The sequence below is a fragment of the Squalius cephalus genome, assembly GCF_949319135.1.
Source record: "Squalius cephalus genome assembly, chromosome: 24".
NCBI classification, from domain to species: domain Eukaryota; kingdom Metazoa; phylum Chordata; class Actinopteri; order Cypriniformes; family Leuciscidae; genus Squalius; species Squalius cephalus.
The window spans coordinates 12339391-12357693 of record NC_137145.1 but is presented as its reverse complement, the minus strand read 5'-3'; the positions used below and the strand labels follow the sequence as shown (position 1 = coordinate 12357693).

The 18303-nt window shown below is 36.0% G+C and overlaps 1 protein-coding gene across 9 annotated transcripts in view; it reads left to right on the top strand.

The window, feature by feature from the left end:
• The window catches only part of ntm (neurotrimin), a 330112-nt gene that overhangs the window by 298273 nt on the left and 13536 nt on the right, over positions 1-18303 (top strand). For all 9 annotated transcript variants that reach the window (XM_079860410.1, XM_079860406.1, XM_079860408.1 and 6 more), the window contains one exon: positions 7832-7957. In XM_079860410.1, coding sequence (XP_079716536.1) covers positions 7832-7957 — 126 coding nt within the window. The remainder of the gene's footprint in view (positions 1-7831; positions 7958-18303) is intronic.

Below are 18303 nucleotides of genomic sequence, written 5' to 3'. Positions count from 1 at the left end.
TGACCACATATTGAAAGCATTTATTAACCATTCTGAAGGCATCCACACTACTCTGCATTTTACAGACACAGCCCCAAAGCTGCAGACCACTAGAGTTTTAAGCAGTATTGAGCGGGTTTCTTCCGCACCAGTGGACACTTGCAGTAAGAGATCATCTGGCTGGAACAAGGCTAATTGTTATCCTTTGTGTTGACTCAGAAATGGCTTATTGACAGCAAACCAGTCAAATATGAAACATATATATATATATCTATATCTATCTATCTCTCTCTCTCTCTCTCTCTCTCTCTCTCTCTCTCTCTCTCTCTCTCTCTCTCTCTCTCGTCGCTGTCGCGCGGAATCCTCGTATCTCCAAAACCATTATTTTTCACGGAATTAAAAAAAAGAAACGGCATATTGTTTGAGTTATTAAACATTGTATCGTTAAAGTTGGTATTATACCTTATATTGCTATCATATACTGTTGTATACCAACATTAACACAAAATTTCCCCAAAATCATGTTTAATCGGATATACGAGATTTATGACTTGGGAGCAGGGAGATACGAGGTTACGCTGTCATTGATAAGAATGGTACGGACACAGACGTCGCTGCTGCCAGCAGTGTTCATCAAAGTCTGCGGTCGCGTTGAGCCTTTTGACAAGAGATAAGGCTTTAAGAGCTATTCAAATCTAATGATTGTGGTTACATACATCTTCCTAAACTCCATTTTAAACGTTTAAGAGATATGAGTGCAAAATACTAGGCTGTCTAAAATAGGTGGAAATTAATCTGCACGCAAACAAAGTCGGCGGTCGCGTTGAGCCTTTTGACTCTTAACTTAAAGTGACAGCAGTCTAATATTCCTGCTGCTGTCTGTCATGTTAATCAAAGAACAAAAGACAAAGAAAATCACTCTCTGCATTTTTTTGTGTATTTGTACAGTAACTTATGCACAAAAAATGTCCAGAAATCAATTTCAGTTGTACAGTGAGTTTAATATATCGACATAGATCTCATGTTTAATGTGATAGTTTCAACCTTACATCTATAATATCGCTAATATATTGTTCGTCCTGAGAGTCTTGACGTCTTGATGTACTTTTGATGTTCGTGTGTCCTAATGGACTGGTGGTAGATCTTGTGTTAAGCGTGCCAGAGGTTCTGGGTTCTAATCCATCTTAGTGATTGCAGACAGTCCCTTCGGACTTGTCTCTCAACCGCCTGCTCATAGAGAGATCAATTTATATTATAAAGCTCATTTAAGGAAAATTGGGTTGTAGCTTGTTGTGTACGTTACTATGATTGGAAATATATGTCATTTGTGTTTTAACAACGTTTAGCTCACGGGTTATTGATCCGGGAAGTTCGAATCTGTGAATATATTGCCAACTTTTGTGAACTCCTTGAACTAAGCACTGACCGCATGTCTTTATATTTGACTATGAACCGCTCCATTGTTAATGTACGGAGCAGTCTGAAACACTGCCAGCAGGACATTAAACAGGAAGTGTTTGTCCGAGCTTACAACAAGTTTTGCAAGGGAACACAAAAGTTTTGCGTGGAACACAAATATCTTTGTGAGAGAATACAAAAGTTTCACGAGGGAGCGCAAAAGTTTTGTGAGAGATCGCAAAAGATTTGAAAAATATTTTTTTTCTCCCATCCCAAATTTGAAAAGTCCCTTTAGGGGCTCCGTACATTTTTGATAGTCTTTTATTGGCAGACCCCCCTTGCCATCCCACGAAAGTAATATGGACACAGTGTTTTTGCCAAATAAGTCATGTTCACGGATCAACATATTTTCTTGATCCTGAAAAACGTTCCTGTCCAAAATTTTCTCCTGCCCCTAAACCTACCCATAACCTATCCCTAAAATCAGAGGTGAATGTGAATAGGTGAAAGGTGAATAACACTGATGTAGAAGCCCCTAACCCTGTAGAATTATAGCTAGGATAATTGTCTGTCCTTTCATTATTGAATTCTTTTTTCATCTAAAACAATTAGTGGTGATGATTTTGTGATAAACTTAACCGTATTAATGGTGCTCTCAGTTGCTGCTGATCATCATAATGAAGTGCTTATTAATGGATTGTTGAAAATCTGCCAGCGGATCTGGTCTGCCAGATTTGTGTCCTTTTGTTCAATCGAACCAACACTCTGATATTCCGAATCATACACATATATGGTTTATTTTGTGGTTTTGTTTTGCTAGTTAGTTTTCTATTCATATTTCATCATCCATATCATGCCTTACTGAGGATTTCCACATCTCAGCTATGGAAAGCTGAGGTCAAATCTTGGGAATAGACTGCGATATGCCAAGTTATTTCTATTCAATTGCTCCTCCTGTCAACTGAGGATCTCTTTGAAGCTCAGAAATCCGGCATCAAAAGTAAGAGGATGGTACGACTCTATTAAAATGCAATTTAACATGCTTTACCTCATACAGAGGCTGGAGAATCCAATCTGGTGAGACAGACACACACACACACACACACACACACACACACATCCCCAAACGGCCATGTTTGGTGAGTGTGTGAGAGTCTGCGCAATATAAAGGAAAAACACTCATTGTAAGCCCTTTATTGGCTTTGGAAATGGCTCTGAGTTGCATTCCGTTCATCCATATCAGGAAAATGGCTCGCAAAGATACACGCTATCGTTCCAAGACACAAGTCATAAATGCAGTGATAGAATCATTCCTCACTCTGACTGTCATTGTCATACAGAGGGTCACTGTGCCGTTGTAAACAGTTCTCTTATTAACTTTCATATGGTTCCTTTGGTGACTGTTACAGTTTGTCGATAAACAGAGCTTGTGTGCTGCGGGTTTGCTGGAATCTGCTGTTAAAGAGCTGTGTGGAGGCTCTAAATAGTGCACAGAGCCTTTTATGCTTTTCTTTTTTAGGATGACTTTAAGCTTGCCATATTTAGAATAGTGAGCAAAACACATTTAACATTCTAGGCTACAGATAATCAAATGTATCTTCTTGCTGCTGGATGAAGATTTTGCATTGTGCATTTAGATGAAGTTTTTATATATATTTTTTTCCCCTTCATTATGGAAGTAATGAATTTCTTCAAAAATCTGCAAATTCAGCAATTATAATTTCTTCATGAATGAAGCCTCGTTTAAAATATTTAATAATAATTAATCCCCCTGTTTTGTAGTTAATTGTTAATGCATTCAGTTAATTTTATTAAAGAAAAGAAAAGTAACTTTTTGTTATCATTAGGTTTAAATTTTGTATTTACATTTTTTTGTGAATCTGCACAAAACACTCTTGCATACACTACAGCTCTAAAGTTTTAGGGTCGGAATTAAATGTAAATGTTTTTGAAAAAGGTTTCTTAGGGTGCCTTCACACTTGCACTTTTGGGTGCGCACCGTATGACTGCAATCGTACTATATCGCGGAAGTGAACCACCATTGATGACACTTGGTTCGATAAAACTGTGTTTGTGTGTGTTCTTCTCACTCACTTTCCTATAAAGCAGGGCTGACACACTACAAGCAGAGAGAGTGTTTATCTCATTTCTGCTTGTAGAAATGGAATGGTATATGGCATATAGACGCATGTCCTGGTATGTGCTGATCCTTTGGAAACAATACCAAAAGTTAAAACAACAACAACAACAACAAAATATTCATTTTGGCACCTTTTCCTTCATAGCCATTACCTAGCATCATGGGTACGCGGCTGCAGCTTGATGCAAGTGTACCGAGATTCGGACCCAAATAATGTAATGTGAACAGAGACCAGCGGAGGAAGGTGGAGGGTGGAGCAATCGAACTCTGGGTCGGACCAAGTATGAAAGCACCCTTCTGCTGACCAAGGTTGCATTTATTTGATCAAACGCAACAGAAACAGTAATATTTTGTGATAAAATATTACAATATAAAATAGCAATTTTCTGTATGAATATATTTTAACATTCATTTATTCCTGTGATGGCAAAGCTGAATTTTCAGCAGTCTTAAGTGTCACGGTTAGGGTTAGGGTTAGGTTTTTTTTTTTTTTATATATATATATTTTTTTTTTTCAGGATTATTTGATGAATAGGAAGATCTAAAGGAAGCATTTATTATTTTAGATATATTTTTTTGTAACATAAATGTCTTTAATGTCACTTTTGATCAATTTAATGCATCCTTGCCTAATCATTTTTGTTAAAAATAATTCTATTTAATAATATTAATTTAAGCAGTCTGCTGTATATCTGTGAATGAAATGTTCCCTAACTTGTTGAACTTTGATGACGATGATGATTTAATTTCTCTATACAAAGTTTGGAAAAAACATAACTTTTGCTCAACATGGTGTCTGGATTTGATTTGGACAAACTGTCTGTAAAGACAATCTGACTCTTGTGATAACTGAGAATGTGCTTTGGTTAGGCTTCTTGCCAGTGGGAAGGTGTATGTTCTCTTACTATCTATTTATTGGGTTAAAATTTGTATATGGCTGTGTTAGGTCAGAAATGTCATTTGCAAACAGATTACATGTGTAGTCTGTTAATTTTATTTTGTCTATTGGTGTGTAGATGAGCTTCAAAGCTAATTGACATGGACTAAAAGCCACAAAACTTTAAAAATCTTTAAGGGCTCTCTATGATTTGTCATGAAACAAACAGATTGTTTACCCTGTATGTTACAACCTGGAGAAAATTGTTAACTTGTCAAAAAAGACTATGGCTCTCTGTCACATATGAAGAGGACATACACTTAGACTGACATTAAATGAATTATTTATAGCGGAGTGTCTCTGGAGGAACATGTCTTTAGTGACTAAAACAGGATAAAACAGTGGTACTGCCTGGCTTTGTTGGTACCAGCTCTGACGGTTACGGCAACCTTTGAATTGTCTCGGTTTTGAAATGCAAAACCAAATCACTTGACAGAGTACACGTGTCAAAATAACATCTGTATTCAATGGCAGAACATGATGTGTCAAACGACACTGGTAGTTTTCTGATCATACCATCAGTGCCACCTATTATTACATTTACTGAGAACATCACTTATGAAGGCTTAATGATAATGCTAATTGTTTAAAGCAGCGTGCTCATACACTGTGTGTTTTGTTTTGTAAGGTTTCACGTAATGAGATATCGTGCGTACACTGCCTGAAGGCATTTGTTGAATTAATTTTCAGCAGAAGCATTTCTGCTAAGGCTCGTTGTGGATCTTCATTTACAGTGGAGGGAATTAGTTAATGGCCTCTAAAGGACTTTATTCTACCGTTACGGCAGTCAAGTCAAACATATTTTGCCGGCCATCATCGAGGCAAAAGTGCAGGATCCTCTCCAGAGATTGGAAACATTATACTAAACTGACCTTTAACTTAACAGACCTTTATGTTGCAGGACAATTTGTATAATATGAGCCAAGGTTTTGTGAGGAAAGACTTGTAAAGGTTCATGGTATAGTACTCAAAATAGTGTGTGTGTGTGTGTGTGTGTGTGTGTGTGTGTGTGTGTGTGTGAAATCCTCAGGGTGCCTGTGCCAAAAGCAAGAACTCAACGATCTTGATTCTTCTAAGATCCTCCAACAAACTGGATTTCACTTCATTTGAATATCCATATTAATGTTTTCTTCAAGGATTTTCATAATAACCAGAAGGAAAAATGCTGTCCACACTACTGTTAAAAAGTTTGGGCTCAATAAGATTTATTCATGTTTTGAATAAGAAGTATTTTATGCTCATCAAGGCTGCATTTATTTGATCAAAACAGTAAAACGGTAATATTGTGAAATTATTATAATTTAAATAACTCGTAAATATATTTAAAAATGCAATTTATTCCTGTGATGACAAAGCTGAATTGATTATCCTTCAGAAAGCAATCTTATGTGCTGATTTGATGATCAAGAAACTTTTCTTATTGTCACAGCTGAACACAGTTGTGCTGCTTAATATTTTTGAGGAAACCGTGGTACACATGTAACACCTTATTCAGACAGAAGATTCTTCTTTCCAGAGATATTTAGAGTGATGTGAATTTGAGTTATTGAATGTAGTGTAACTAGAGTACTTACTATGTATGTTATGTTTAATGTAATTCATGAATCTCAATGAGATTCGTGAATTACATTAAACATAACATACATAGTAAGTACTCTACTTACACTACATTCAATTACTCAAATTCACACAGGTTACACACACTTTTAGGAGTCTTTATTGAGTGGTTCAAAAGAATAGCATTTATTTGAAATTATATACATATATATATATATATATATATATATATATATATATATATATATATATAATTTTTTTTTTTTTTTTTCCATTATAAATGTCTTTTACTGTTACTTTTGATCAATTTAATGCATCATTGCTGAATAAAAAGTATTCATTTCTTTAAAAAAACGAAAAAACAAAACAAAAAACTTACTGACCCCAAACTTTTTAATGATAGTGTAGGTTGAATAAATTAAAAATGTACAAGTGCAATACAAATAACAAGTGCTTTGGCTAAAGTGTAACACTTGTATCTAAATCAGTGCTGGTGAAAATAAACATCGTAGAAAATACACAATATGTTTATATATTGGTTAAATATGCAAATTTAAATGTATACTGTATTCAGATGAATGCAGCTGTTCACAATTGTTTTGATTTTATAATTCAATGTGAATTATGGTGTGTTCTCCATTTTAGTTTTATATATAACATATAATATATATTTAATCGAAATTGATCAAATTTAATGTTTTCACCTTAATTGAGATGTTGATTCAAAAACTGCTTTATATTAGCAGTTGCGTATAGCTTAGCATTCTTTTTTAAAATAAAAAAAAGTAAGTTTTAAAGTAGTTTCCTTGACACCTTTTTTAAATCTAACTCCAAAAAAACAAAACAAAAAAACATTTGATTGTTAATTTGCAATCACATATTCTCTTTGAGTGTTCTAGTAAATGTTTAACACTCCTTTTTAAAAGTAGGCCATAATTTGTTCTCCTGAAGGGAGGATGTCGACACCCTTTATCACCATTCCCTGTAGGGTAACTAAATAAAGTATTTGTAACATCTTTAGTTTTGCTGAGTTGTAGATTTTCTTTAGGTCTGCAAGGCCCTCATAAAGACCTGAATTGTGGCTTGCTCTGCAGTCTGTTTAAATTGTGTTCAAAGTGCAAAGGCAATCAATAAATCAACTTTGTGTACTGTGTCTAGTTTGCAATTTCTCTTCACCAGAAAGAAATGGTACCCATCAAATATGTTACAGAGCTTTTCTGTAATATTTATTGTAAATTTTTGAAAAATCAAAATGTCAAGCCCCACCAAAAAAAAAAACTTTTTGAAGAGAGATCACTGTTTAAATAATGTATGATTTAATTAAAAATGTGTTTGAACATACCTTGAATGTAAGTTGTCACTGTTAAATTTATTAAATGTTAAATTTATGTTTGCATGCTCTGTGGAAAAGACCATTGATTTCTGAACCTTGGTAGTCTATATTCTTGATAAAGAGTTTTGTGTATCATCACTAACATTCACTAAAAACATTTTTTGGTACAATAACACTTTATTTCGATAGTCCACTTTAGACATTTTACTAACTTTGCAACAACATGTGAACTAACAGTCAGAGTATTAGTAGACTGTCTGCTTACACTTTATTTTGATGCTCCCCAAAATATATTTTACTGACTGTAAGTAACTTGCAAGTTCAAGTCAACTTATTCTACTAATCCTAACCCTAACCTAACAGTCTGCAAATTATCTGAGTGTGAGTTGACATGTAGTTGCAAAGTTACTCATAGATAGTTAGTAGAATGTCTAAAGTGGACATTCAAAATTGGGCTTTTAACATAACTTTGCTTTTTGTTTTACAGTTCCTCCAAAGATTGTGAACCTTTCAAAGGATCTTGTGGTGAACGAAGGCTCCAACGTCACTTTGATGTGCCTGGCTAACGGAAAACCAGAACCTGCCATCGTTTGGAGGATGATACCATCTTCAGGTAAGATGCATATCATACCTCTATGGGAAGAACATATTTAACATAATCTCTGAAAAGTAAGCAAACCTCTAGTCAATAGTTTTTGCCTTCAAAATGAAACCAGAATCCTCAATAATGGTCCAGCACTGCTGATGTGTTTTTTCCCATTACAAGAACAGTGCACTTTTTCCCTGGATGATTTAGCAAAATACCATATCCCACTGACATATTAAGCATAAGTAAGATAATATATCAGGTGTCTTTTTCACTGAGAGCTGTATGCGCCTGTGTGTGTGTTTGTGTGTGTGTGTGGGGATGTGTACATGTGTATGTGTGTGTTTGTGTATGCACAGTACAAGCTGAGTGGTCCATTTTGCTTATCTTCAGGCCACATGAACAAATCAGCTCCATTTGGGCCTGTCTACAGCTCTGTTCTGCTGTGCACCATTTCACTTAATCAGGGAAAAAACTGCTTTTTAATGCGCTATGATTCATGGGGTGCAATTGGACTGCCGTACCTGCTCATGCACGCCGCACCCCTCCCCTCTTTCTTCCTTTGTGTTGTTACAAGGATCAGGTAATTGAAATGTTAATGTGACACAGAAATGACTGCTCTTTTTTTTATTTTGAGATAAGTGAAAGAGTTTGAGATAGGATTCCATTATGATACAGTACATGTATCTGCTAAGAGCTTCAGCTGCTTTTAGGAATAAAAGATCAGCTCTCAGAATGGATTCAGTCAAGTCAGGGCCTTTTTGGACCACAGGATCGACCTATTTAGTCCTCACATCATTTGGATGCTATGTTTACATACTTCCATTGTCTCCAGATTTCGATCTGGAATAGTTCACTCCAAAATGTATATTCTGACATTGTTTACTCACTCTGTCTTTCCAAACTGATGTGACTTTCTTTTTTCTGCGATGAAAGAAGATATTTTTTTAGAAATGTATACAATTATCTTTGTATAGCTATACCAATATTGTTTTGGACCCCACTGACTTTCATTGAATGGCCAAAGCCCAATGAGCCATTCTTCAAAACATCCTCTTTTGTGTTCCACTGATGAAAGTAAGCAATATTGGTTTAGAACCAGAACAATAGGGGGGAATAAATGGAAACCATACATACCAGAATGAAGTTAAACCATATGCAAATTTACTAAAACAATTGATAATAGCTTGGCCAAAATGGTTTTAATTAAATATTAGACAGACAAACATTTGGACCATGCACTGATGAATTGTTCACAATGAGACCAAAAAGGTGCATTAAGGAAGTAAATGGGGTTATTTTGGATTTTATGTTGATTCAAAAACGTTAAAAATGCAGACGTGGCTCAAATTAGTCTCTGAAATAGTGGGGCGTGTTGGCATTGGTAACATTACACCACTTATAAACACCATGCTTTTGTGCCATTAGTTCAATTTAACACTTTGTTGGTTCTCAGATCTGATTTGCTTTTGTAAAAGCATGTCATAATCTCCAAAGAGCTGGCAACCAGCAATCTTGATGGGGCCGGAATCAGTGGGAAGCTATCCAAACGATGTGTGAAACTTAATTAAGACACAGACCCCCCTGCGATAAGATCTTAATATCTCGATAGCACCAGGATTTGTTTCTTGTCAGAGATTTGTTTCTTTTAAAAATTTGTATTAGACAGACAAGAGAGCCTGTTGATGTGAAGCACACCTGCTCCCTCGAGCATTCACCGTACTACAGTCATTTAGATTTACCGCAGCGTTTCCACATTGTTTCAATAAAGGGCTGAAATAAGTCTGCCAGTCACACTTAGTTCTGTAAGTACACATCTCCGACCTTTAAATGGCACTTCGCTCTAAGCCGCACGGCTCTTTCGCCGGACTCTATATAAACCCGAGAGATTTCGTGATCCCGCGCCGTATCTCCAGTCTCGCATTACTCACTTGTAAGTTGTTGGGTTTTTTTCTAGATTACGATCATACCGAGTCCTTTTCTTATCTAGATCTCAATCTAAAGAGGGCAGCTAGGCCCGCTATCATCCATTCTCATTAAAGAAACATGCAACAATGTTATTTGTGCTTTAATGACTTTCTAGAGTTCACCTTCATGTGTGGAACTCTGTAGTGAACACTAACAGCGAAATATCATGATGATGTCATAGATAAAAGGTTAATAGATCATTAAGCATGTTGTTTAGATGGAATTTGTGGGAAAATGCATTTACATAAAAAGCACTGAAATGTGATTTCAAGGCCATTAGCGGCAGTCTTTATGTTGGAAAAGTACCGTAATTTAGCTTAAAACGTAAAAAAAAAAGAGTGCTATACTTTCATGCATTATCAGATTAGCCAAAATATTCTCACTAGGGTCAGGGGATGTGGATATGGAAATGTGCAGAGTTCTGCAGGCACAAATTCTAAGATTCAGTGTGGGTCTGGCTATTAGCAATTTGAATTATTGATAAAGCCCAAAGTCTTAAACAACCAAGAACTGAAACTTAGTATAGGACCAGTTGTTTTTGCTGAAATCCTGAATATTATAGTGAGCTCTATTATTATGCTTGAAGAGTATGTTATTTTCCCAGAGACTTTTAGTAAACTTTACCTTTCACATAATCAGTTTATTTATGTTGCAGCTCTAGAGATCTAGAAGATTTTTTTACTCTTATGAATTTTCTTTATTTTTGTATTTGCAAACTGTAACTCTTTATTTGTTTGTAAGTTGCAATGATAATTTTCATTATTGTTTGTCTTGTTTCCCATTAAAAATGTTTAAACACCCATTAAATAAGATACATTTAAAATAGTAAGACTTTAATTAAGTTTTTTTTTCGTACCACATTGTGTTTTCTTGTTTTTATGCTTAAAAATTTACCAATGAGGGATGAAAAATAAACTTAATTTAAAATGTATTCTCTGAAAATAAGTTATCTTATAAATGTATCTTACTTTAAAGATAAATGTATGTCTTTTTACTAAAATATAAATAAATAACACTGGTTAACCCTAGAATGCATAAAGGAGGTCCAATTGATCTGGCATGATGTACTTTTTAAATATTTTATCAATAAAAACATTGAATTGTTTGATATTCCATTAGTTCAAACAGTAGGGTTTCTGATCCTCATCAATGTTGATACGTAGGTATTTGAACAGTATGTAACATTTACACGGACAAAAACTTACTTACGTATTTTTTGATAAATACTGAAACGTACAATATGGTCATTTTGACAGCATCTAAAACATGAACATTATTACATATTTACATCTATAGAAGTGTAAGATATTTACAAATCATTCATAACATAAATATGGTGGTGCAGTTAATTATTTAGTTATTAGCACACCTATTATTTAAAGAAAAGCATTAATTCCAAAACGGGTCATTTTGATCCCCTTTATAAATGCATGTAGTGCGGTTTTTTGTTTTTATTGTTTGGTCAATGCATTCTAGAGTTAAGAAAATATTTTAGTTGCATTGCACTAGTTGGCTTTCTTGAATATTTAGTAGTCAGCATTTGTGGAGGATGTGTATAACTGCGTGTTCTGCCTTCCACATGCAAAGAAATGGATCGTTTATGCTTAAAAGAAATTATAAATAGAAGATATTAATGTTATTATCCCCTGATACTGTTTAATAGACATATTACACACTTGAGTTAATTTTCAGGGCTGTGCGTGGTCTCTCTTTCATGTGATCAGAGCAAAAGCCTGTGGTGGGGAGGGTTGTTTACTTCTTTTTTTTTTTAATCTTCAAAAAGGGATATTCATCCCATATTTCTCTTTCTGTGTAAAATCCAATTCATACAAAGCAGCGTTTAAGTTGTTTTGTGGGTATGGGAAGAGTAAACGTGTTGTTGTGCTGCTGCATTGTTTTACCTTTGGGTGAGGAACAGGGTCAATAATGTTGCTAATTTATCATTGCTACTGTTTAATCGACTTGAATAAACATTGTTTTTAATGAGCGTCTGTGTCCCAGGAGCTAACACTCCTATTACATCAGCGTGAATTAGGGTTTTGGCTCAGTGAAGAGCACATTGTGTGGAGCACATTGCTTGAGGTTTTTATTGAGCTGTGATTGCATTAATCCTGTTTATAACCATCTATGTAATGAGGCTGCTGTGTGTTTGGGTTCGGCAGCTCATTTCAGGAACCAAATGATCCTCTGAGCGCTAGCCCTAACTGCTAATACAGTTCTACTCTGCTGATCTCGCTCTCTATTTTTCTTTTGCCCTCCCCTCCTCGGTTCTATGCTGACTCCAGTTATTTTCGAGAGTTTTTTTGGGGGGGATGACAGAAACACAGAGTGAAATGAATGCATTTGGAGTGGGGTTATAGATTGATATTACTCTGGTCGGGTCTGGTTTGTTTCTCTCTCCTGAGCAATGGCCTCAGGGGTTTAGATGGATGTGGATCTGTGAACTACTTTGTGGAACCGCAAACTACCTCATGCTAATGCACTCTGCTGTGTGTTTATCTTTTCATTCTTACTCAAGCTTGTATTGTCTCTCAAATCAAATACAACACGCTGTTCCATCTCGTCTCCATTCAAGAGCCGAATTTACCAAAACACCCAATTTTGCACATGCATTTAAGCTGAAAAGAATAACAACGACCTAATTAAGATATTTCAGCACATTTATTAGGTGATTAAACTGGATTGTGGGCGTTGTTTACACTGATATGCCACATACAAATATACCGCAAACACATTTGCACTTGCTCGCACAAACAAAAGCATATTTCAGCATTAGTAACAGATGTGGCTTTCACATTTTTAAGTCAAACAAAGAATCAAGGACTGGATGATATTTGATGGCTGGAATCAAAGCAAGCCTGTCAAACTGCATTATCTTTGCTGACAAGAATCTCAGCTGAATAAAGCCAATAAATATCTGCAGGGCATATGTGTGACTCACTCTATCTATGTTTGTAGATAAGATTTTACGCTAGTCAAGTCTGTATTTTTCTGTGTCAGTTAATAGACCTTTTGTTTCCTAAATTATTTAGCAGCTAAATCTTTTATAACTGAGAATGTGCATGGCATTCACCTGAAAAACGATATGGATAGAAATTGTCATAGCACGATGTATCGTGCACCAAAAGTGGGTAACGGGATATCATCTGACCTCTGATTTAAGCAAATCTGTTGTTTGGTTCACATTCAGAAGAGAAGCTAAGGAAATCAGATGGTGCGGTAATGGCGTTCCTGCCCTGCTGTCTGGAGGGATCAGACAGAGAACCTGTCCCTCGTAAGATGACACATTCAGCTGTGCCTGGATTGATTCAGCACCTTGCCCAACTCTCTGGGGTTTTGTGTGTGTGTGTGTGTGCAACAGCTCTGCAGTATTGGTGGCTTGCTCTCTGCTTTGCTGCAGTACTTTACTCTCATACTGGGCTGAGCTACTTTAGCTAGAGGTCTAGGACATTTCAATAGTTGTAGAATGTGATTTTAAAACAGTGTTATGTAGATTAGAGATTAGATTTTCCTGTTATCTAGCATAGTCATACTTTTGAATATCAATATAAAATCTGGTCCAGCTTATAGTTTATTGTAGTAAAAAATTTTTTTTTTAATAATTATATAGGAAGAGCCTGTCTGAGTGACGTGAAACATTACCAGTCACAGTTCACTTTGTTTTTACTTGCAATTTCAAGACGTGTCATCTGAAACAATTGATACAACAATAACAAATTTTCATGGTAAAAACTCTGCTAAGCAAACTAGACATTTGGTAGAATATCTAACCGCTCAAATGTATTAAAATGATAGAATAGCGATTGTTCACCAAGAAATGAATTGGGGTGGGGTCTCATGTTCTTTTTTTTTCTTTTTTTTCTCAGACTCCAGTATTGGTTTTGGATCCCTTTTGACTTTCATTATAGAGGGTATGCATTGACGTCACTTTTCCGCCAGAACAGCCCCCCTCAGCTGTACTGAGTGGCAAAAGAGCTTGCTGCATGACTGGATTTAATATTGGAAACTGCGAAAACGAAAAACAAACGATTATATCAGTTTAAACTAACATTTAGTCTTGATAGTGTTCCTTACAACTAACCAAAGATCCAGGGTTGCATGGAAATTGACATTCTGTTTCCTGACATTTACAAGTGCCTGATTTCAACACCGGGGAAATACATACTAAAGTAAATTTGCCTGTGAACTCCTTATAAAAATACAATATAGGTAAGTCTAAATCCAGGTGATCACTTATATCAATGTTATATATATTTTTATCTTGAGATCTTTTTATCTCAAATCGTCCAGCCCTAAACATTTTATAGTTTTTGTCAGTAAAAAAACAAAAAAACAAAAAACATCCAATTATGCAGAATATAAGATGGTAAATATTTAATGGATGAGTTGTCAATACAATATATAACAATCAGTGATGGGAACGTTACTTAAAAAAAGTAATTAGTTATAGTTACTCACTACTTGTTCCAAAAAGTAACTGAGTTAGTAACTGAATTACTCTATAATAAAAGTAACTCGTTACCAGGGAAAGTAACTATTTGCGTTACTGTAAAAAAAAAAAAATTGCTATATGTCAAAGAATTTGGAACCACTTTGCAGTTTGAATGTCCTGTATAAACAAAATTACGGAATGTTTTTATGTTTCCACTGTTCGATCGCATCCGCGCCTCACACACACACACACACACACGCACGCACACAAATGTAAACACTTTGCGACTTTTCGATCGCGCCTGCGCCTCTCTCTCTCTCTCTCTCTCGCGCGCGCGCGCGCGTATCTAACAGTAGTTCCGCATTACATTAATTAATTTGCACGCGAGTTGTATTTATTTTTAGACCGTGTATTCTCCGTGTAAATGTATGCACCGATCGAATCGAAACTGTTTAGCTGGTGTGTGTGTGTGTGTGTGTGTGTGTGTGTGGCGCGTGTGCTGGCATGTGTGTAAAAACACTGGCTCTGATTGGCTACTATGAAACACATGACTCTGCCTTAGCCAATCATAATCGCTTACCTCGTTATTAACCCACCTCATCACTAGCTGTGCGAGCCAGGGGTGCGTTCGGATTAAACAGTTTATTCAATCAATGCATAGTAACACACCGCATTTAACGTCCAGTAATGTTAACGGCGTTGTAACGATGGGAAAAGTAATTAGTTAGATTAGCCCGTTACTGAAAAAATAACGTCATCGTTATTCCAAACACTGATAACAATACAATATATAGGGTATGATTTTACCCAAAAATACAACATATTTACACAAAATGGTAACTATGATAATCCTGTTTATTTTATTCTCTTTATTTGTAATTCTGCTGGAGTGTTCCTGTTGTATTTCTCACCCCACTCTCTTTAGTGTATGTGGAGAGTGCGAGGTTCATCTGAAGCTGTGTATAAAGATTGCCAACTCTATCGTCTATGGGTATTCTTTTTACTTTTATTTTTGTCATCTGGGCACTCCTAAAACACTGGTCGACGTTTCAAACTGGTGATTCATTTTTGTGCAGTATTCTTCAGTGAGTAAGCTATCTGAGGATGTGACTGTTTAACTTCTGTGGGCTTAGTTTCTCCATTAATAGAGTTGTTTGGCGCTTGTTCTATTTTTGATGACAACCAGGACGTTGTACAATTTCAGCTCAAGAGGCATTTGATTTTAACTTCTGATAATATCGCAAATCAAACCCTTGGCGTACTATTGACGGATGCTTATAATGCCATCAGAGGCCATGAATATACAAAAGCGGTTGCATTATTTAAGAAATGCATAATGAATGTGCTTCAGGAGTGTATTGGTGAAGAAAAAAGCCTGAGATGTCAGTCTTCAAGTACTTCGCGTTGATACAATCCTCCATGGCAGCCGTGAAACCCAGAGCCCCTGATGGAAATAAACGGTCCCATTTTGTCAATCTTCCCTTTGATGGAAGACAGTCCACAATGCACCTGATGCCAAAGCACCACATTTACTTTCTGCTGGACCGGGTATCAAAGCCGATGGTTTGCTTTTCATAAAGCTTTCCCAGTCCTTTGCAGCTCCAATGATGTGGACTTTCCAGTGGGAAACATCAAAATGAGCATCTAGAATGAAGATTACTATACCTGTGCTCGCTTGTGGCTTGCTCTATGTAAACGTTTGGGTTTAATTGGCTCATTTTGAAGGTGTAGTTGAGTGTTTGAATTTAAAATCAGATACTTTTAAACAATAAAACAATACAATTATACAAGACCCTTTTTGAGCAGACTCCGAGCTGCTCTTCAGTGCAACGAGGTGTGTACCGTGTTGAACGGTAATGAGCTTCTTTCTCCAGAGCGCTCGGTTGACACTCCTCATCAGGTTAAAGGAAGTGCCTCTTTCTTTCTCGTTAACAGCCTTTCCCAGGTGTAAGACATTGTCTTTCAGAACATACTTAAGTGAATGTGGTGTGTTATTTTGCTGTCAGAAACTACATTCGGGGACGATATTTATTTATTTAAGCCAACTGCATATTACTGCTTGACGTTGAGAACTGCATCACAAGGATCCCTTTCCACTAACGTTTTTTTCCCCAGTCTGGATTTCGTGAACATGAAAAGGTGGCATGTGTTTTAGCAGTTTGACTCCAGTGTGTATGTGAACACTTCAAAGCAGCTGCACAGAGACAAAGACTCATATTTGAATCAAATTTCATATCTCTAGTGTCTTCTCTCCCACAATAGGACACAAATGACTATAAATAAATCAGAGCATCGGTATTTCAGGGAAGATGAGGTTTGAATTTGCATAGAAGGGCATCAACATGCTCTACAGTGTGGCAAATTGTACCCAAGAAAAGTATAGATGTGACAATTCTTAAAAAATTCTGTGATAATGAGACACATGCAATATGATGTGATTTAGCCAAGTAATACTTAGTTGTTCCAGTATTAACACTCCTAACAAACAAACACAGTCATTTGTTTTTGTTGTAGTTGTCTTTTAAGGAATCATGAGTAAAGCTGGACAACCATTCTCTTTATTTTTGAGAGCTTTAATAAGATTATAACACAGATCATACAGGGATGCAAACTTGTCACCTTTCGGTGAAATTCGCCGTTCAATTTTTTAATAATTATTGTGATTCGTCTACATCCGATGAGTTTTTGAAATAACTAGCCGACCATTTTGCTAACGAATACAACTTTAGTTGAGCTCTACTAAACTGTCATAACCACAGCGTAATTAAACAGTTTGCTTTTACACACACAAGATGTTCTGTGCAGTTTCATAATGTCACAGGGTTTGAAATGAACAACGGCAAATGTGGGTAAAAATGTGGAGGATAACAATGTCAAATCACAAGGCAATTTGGCGGGTAATGTTTCACAAATTATGTTGACTCAATTTGCTGGATAAATTATGTAATATGCGCAGATTTAGCGAACATATTGAACTCTCATGAGTCAATGTAAATAATAAATATAGTCGAATTGCGCAGTACTTGAGCATTTCTGGCTTACTTCGACACAATCGTCACTAAGCAACAAATAAAGGCGTGCTGGTATGTTTGCTTTGAAGGGAATAGCGCAGACCCAAGAAACATAATAATAATGGGGTAACTAATCCCCACTGTGATTAGTGTAAAAAAAAAAAAAAAAAAAAAAAACACCTAGCAACTAAGAAGCACATCTGCCCAATGTTTTGCAGACCCTGGCCTATCCTGTCTATTTGTCCTTTTTTTGAGACGACAGGTTTGTTTTGTTCCGGTGGTGTTTGATTTTCTTTGAATTTGTTTGTCCACCTAAAATGTATTTTTAGTGCATAGAAGGATGCCTGTCATTTTTTTAATAATATGAAATAATTTTTTAATAAATAACTTTATATATAAACTGTGACTTGGATATGGCTAGTAAAAGTTCTGAATGGCCAGTACACTGTACAAAAAATGACATCAATAAGTCATGAAAACATTTGTTTTAACATTACTTCAGCTCATCAAAATGAATTAGAAATAAGTTAGGCTATTTTTAAGATTTTAAATTATACAAGATCCAACTATTCTTTTTAAGTCAGTTTAATGTAATTTAAGTTGTGATCCATGTTTAAAGACCAACACAGCCAAGTTGATTGTACTTAAAAAATGTAATGCAGCAGTGTGACTGAAAAGTCTAGTAGCCAAATTGGCTTGTAAGTATAAGTTCTTTCAATCCCTGGTGGCAATGTTTGTGATTTACTTTAACTACAGTACGTGAATTGAATGTGTATTGGTTCCATTTCTCTCTCTCTCTCTCTCTCTCTCTCTCTCTCTCTCTCTCTCTCTCTCTCTCTCTCTCTCTCTCTCTCTCTCTCTCTCTCTCTCTCTCTCTCTCTCTCTCTCTCTCTCTCTCTCTCTCTCTCTCTCTCTCTCTCTCTCTCTCTCTCTCTCTCTCTCTCTCATCTGCGGTTCTCATC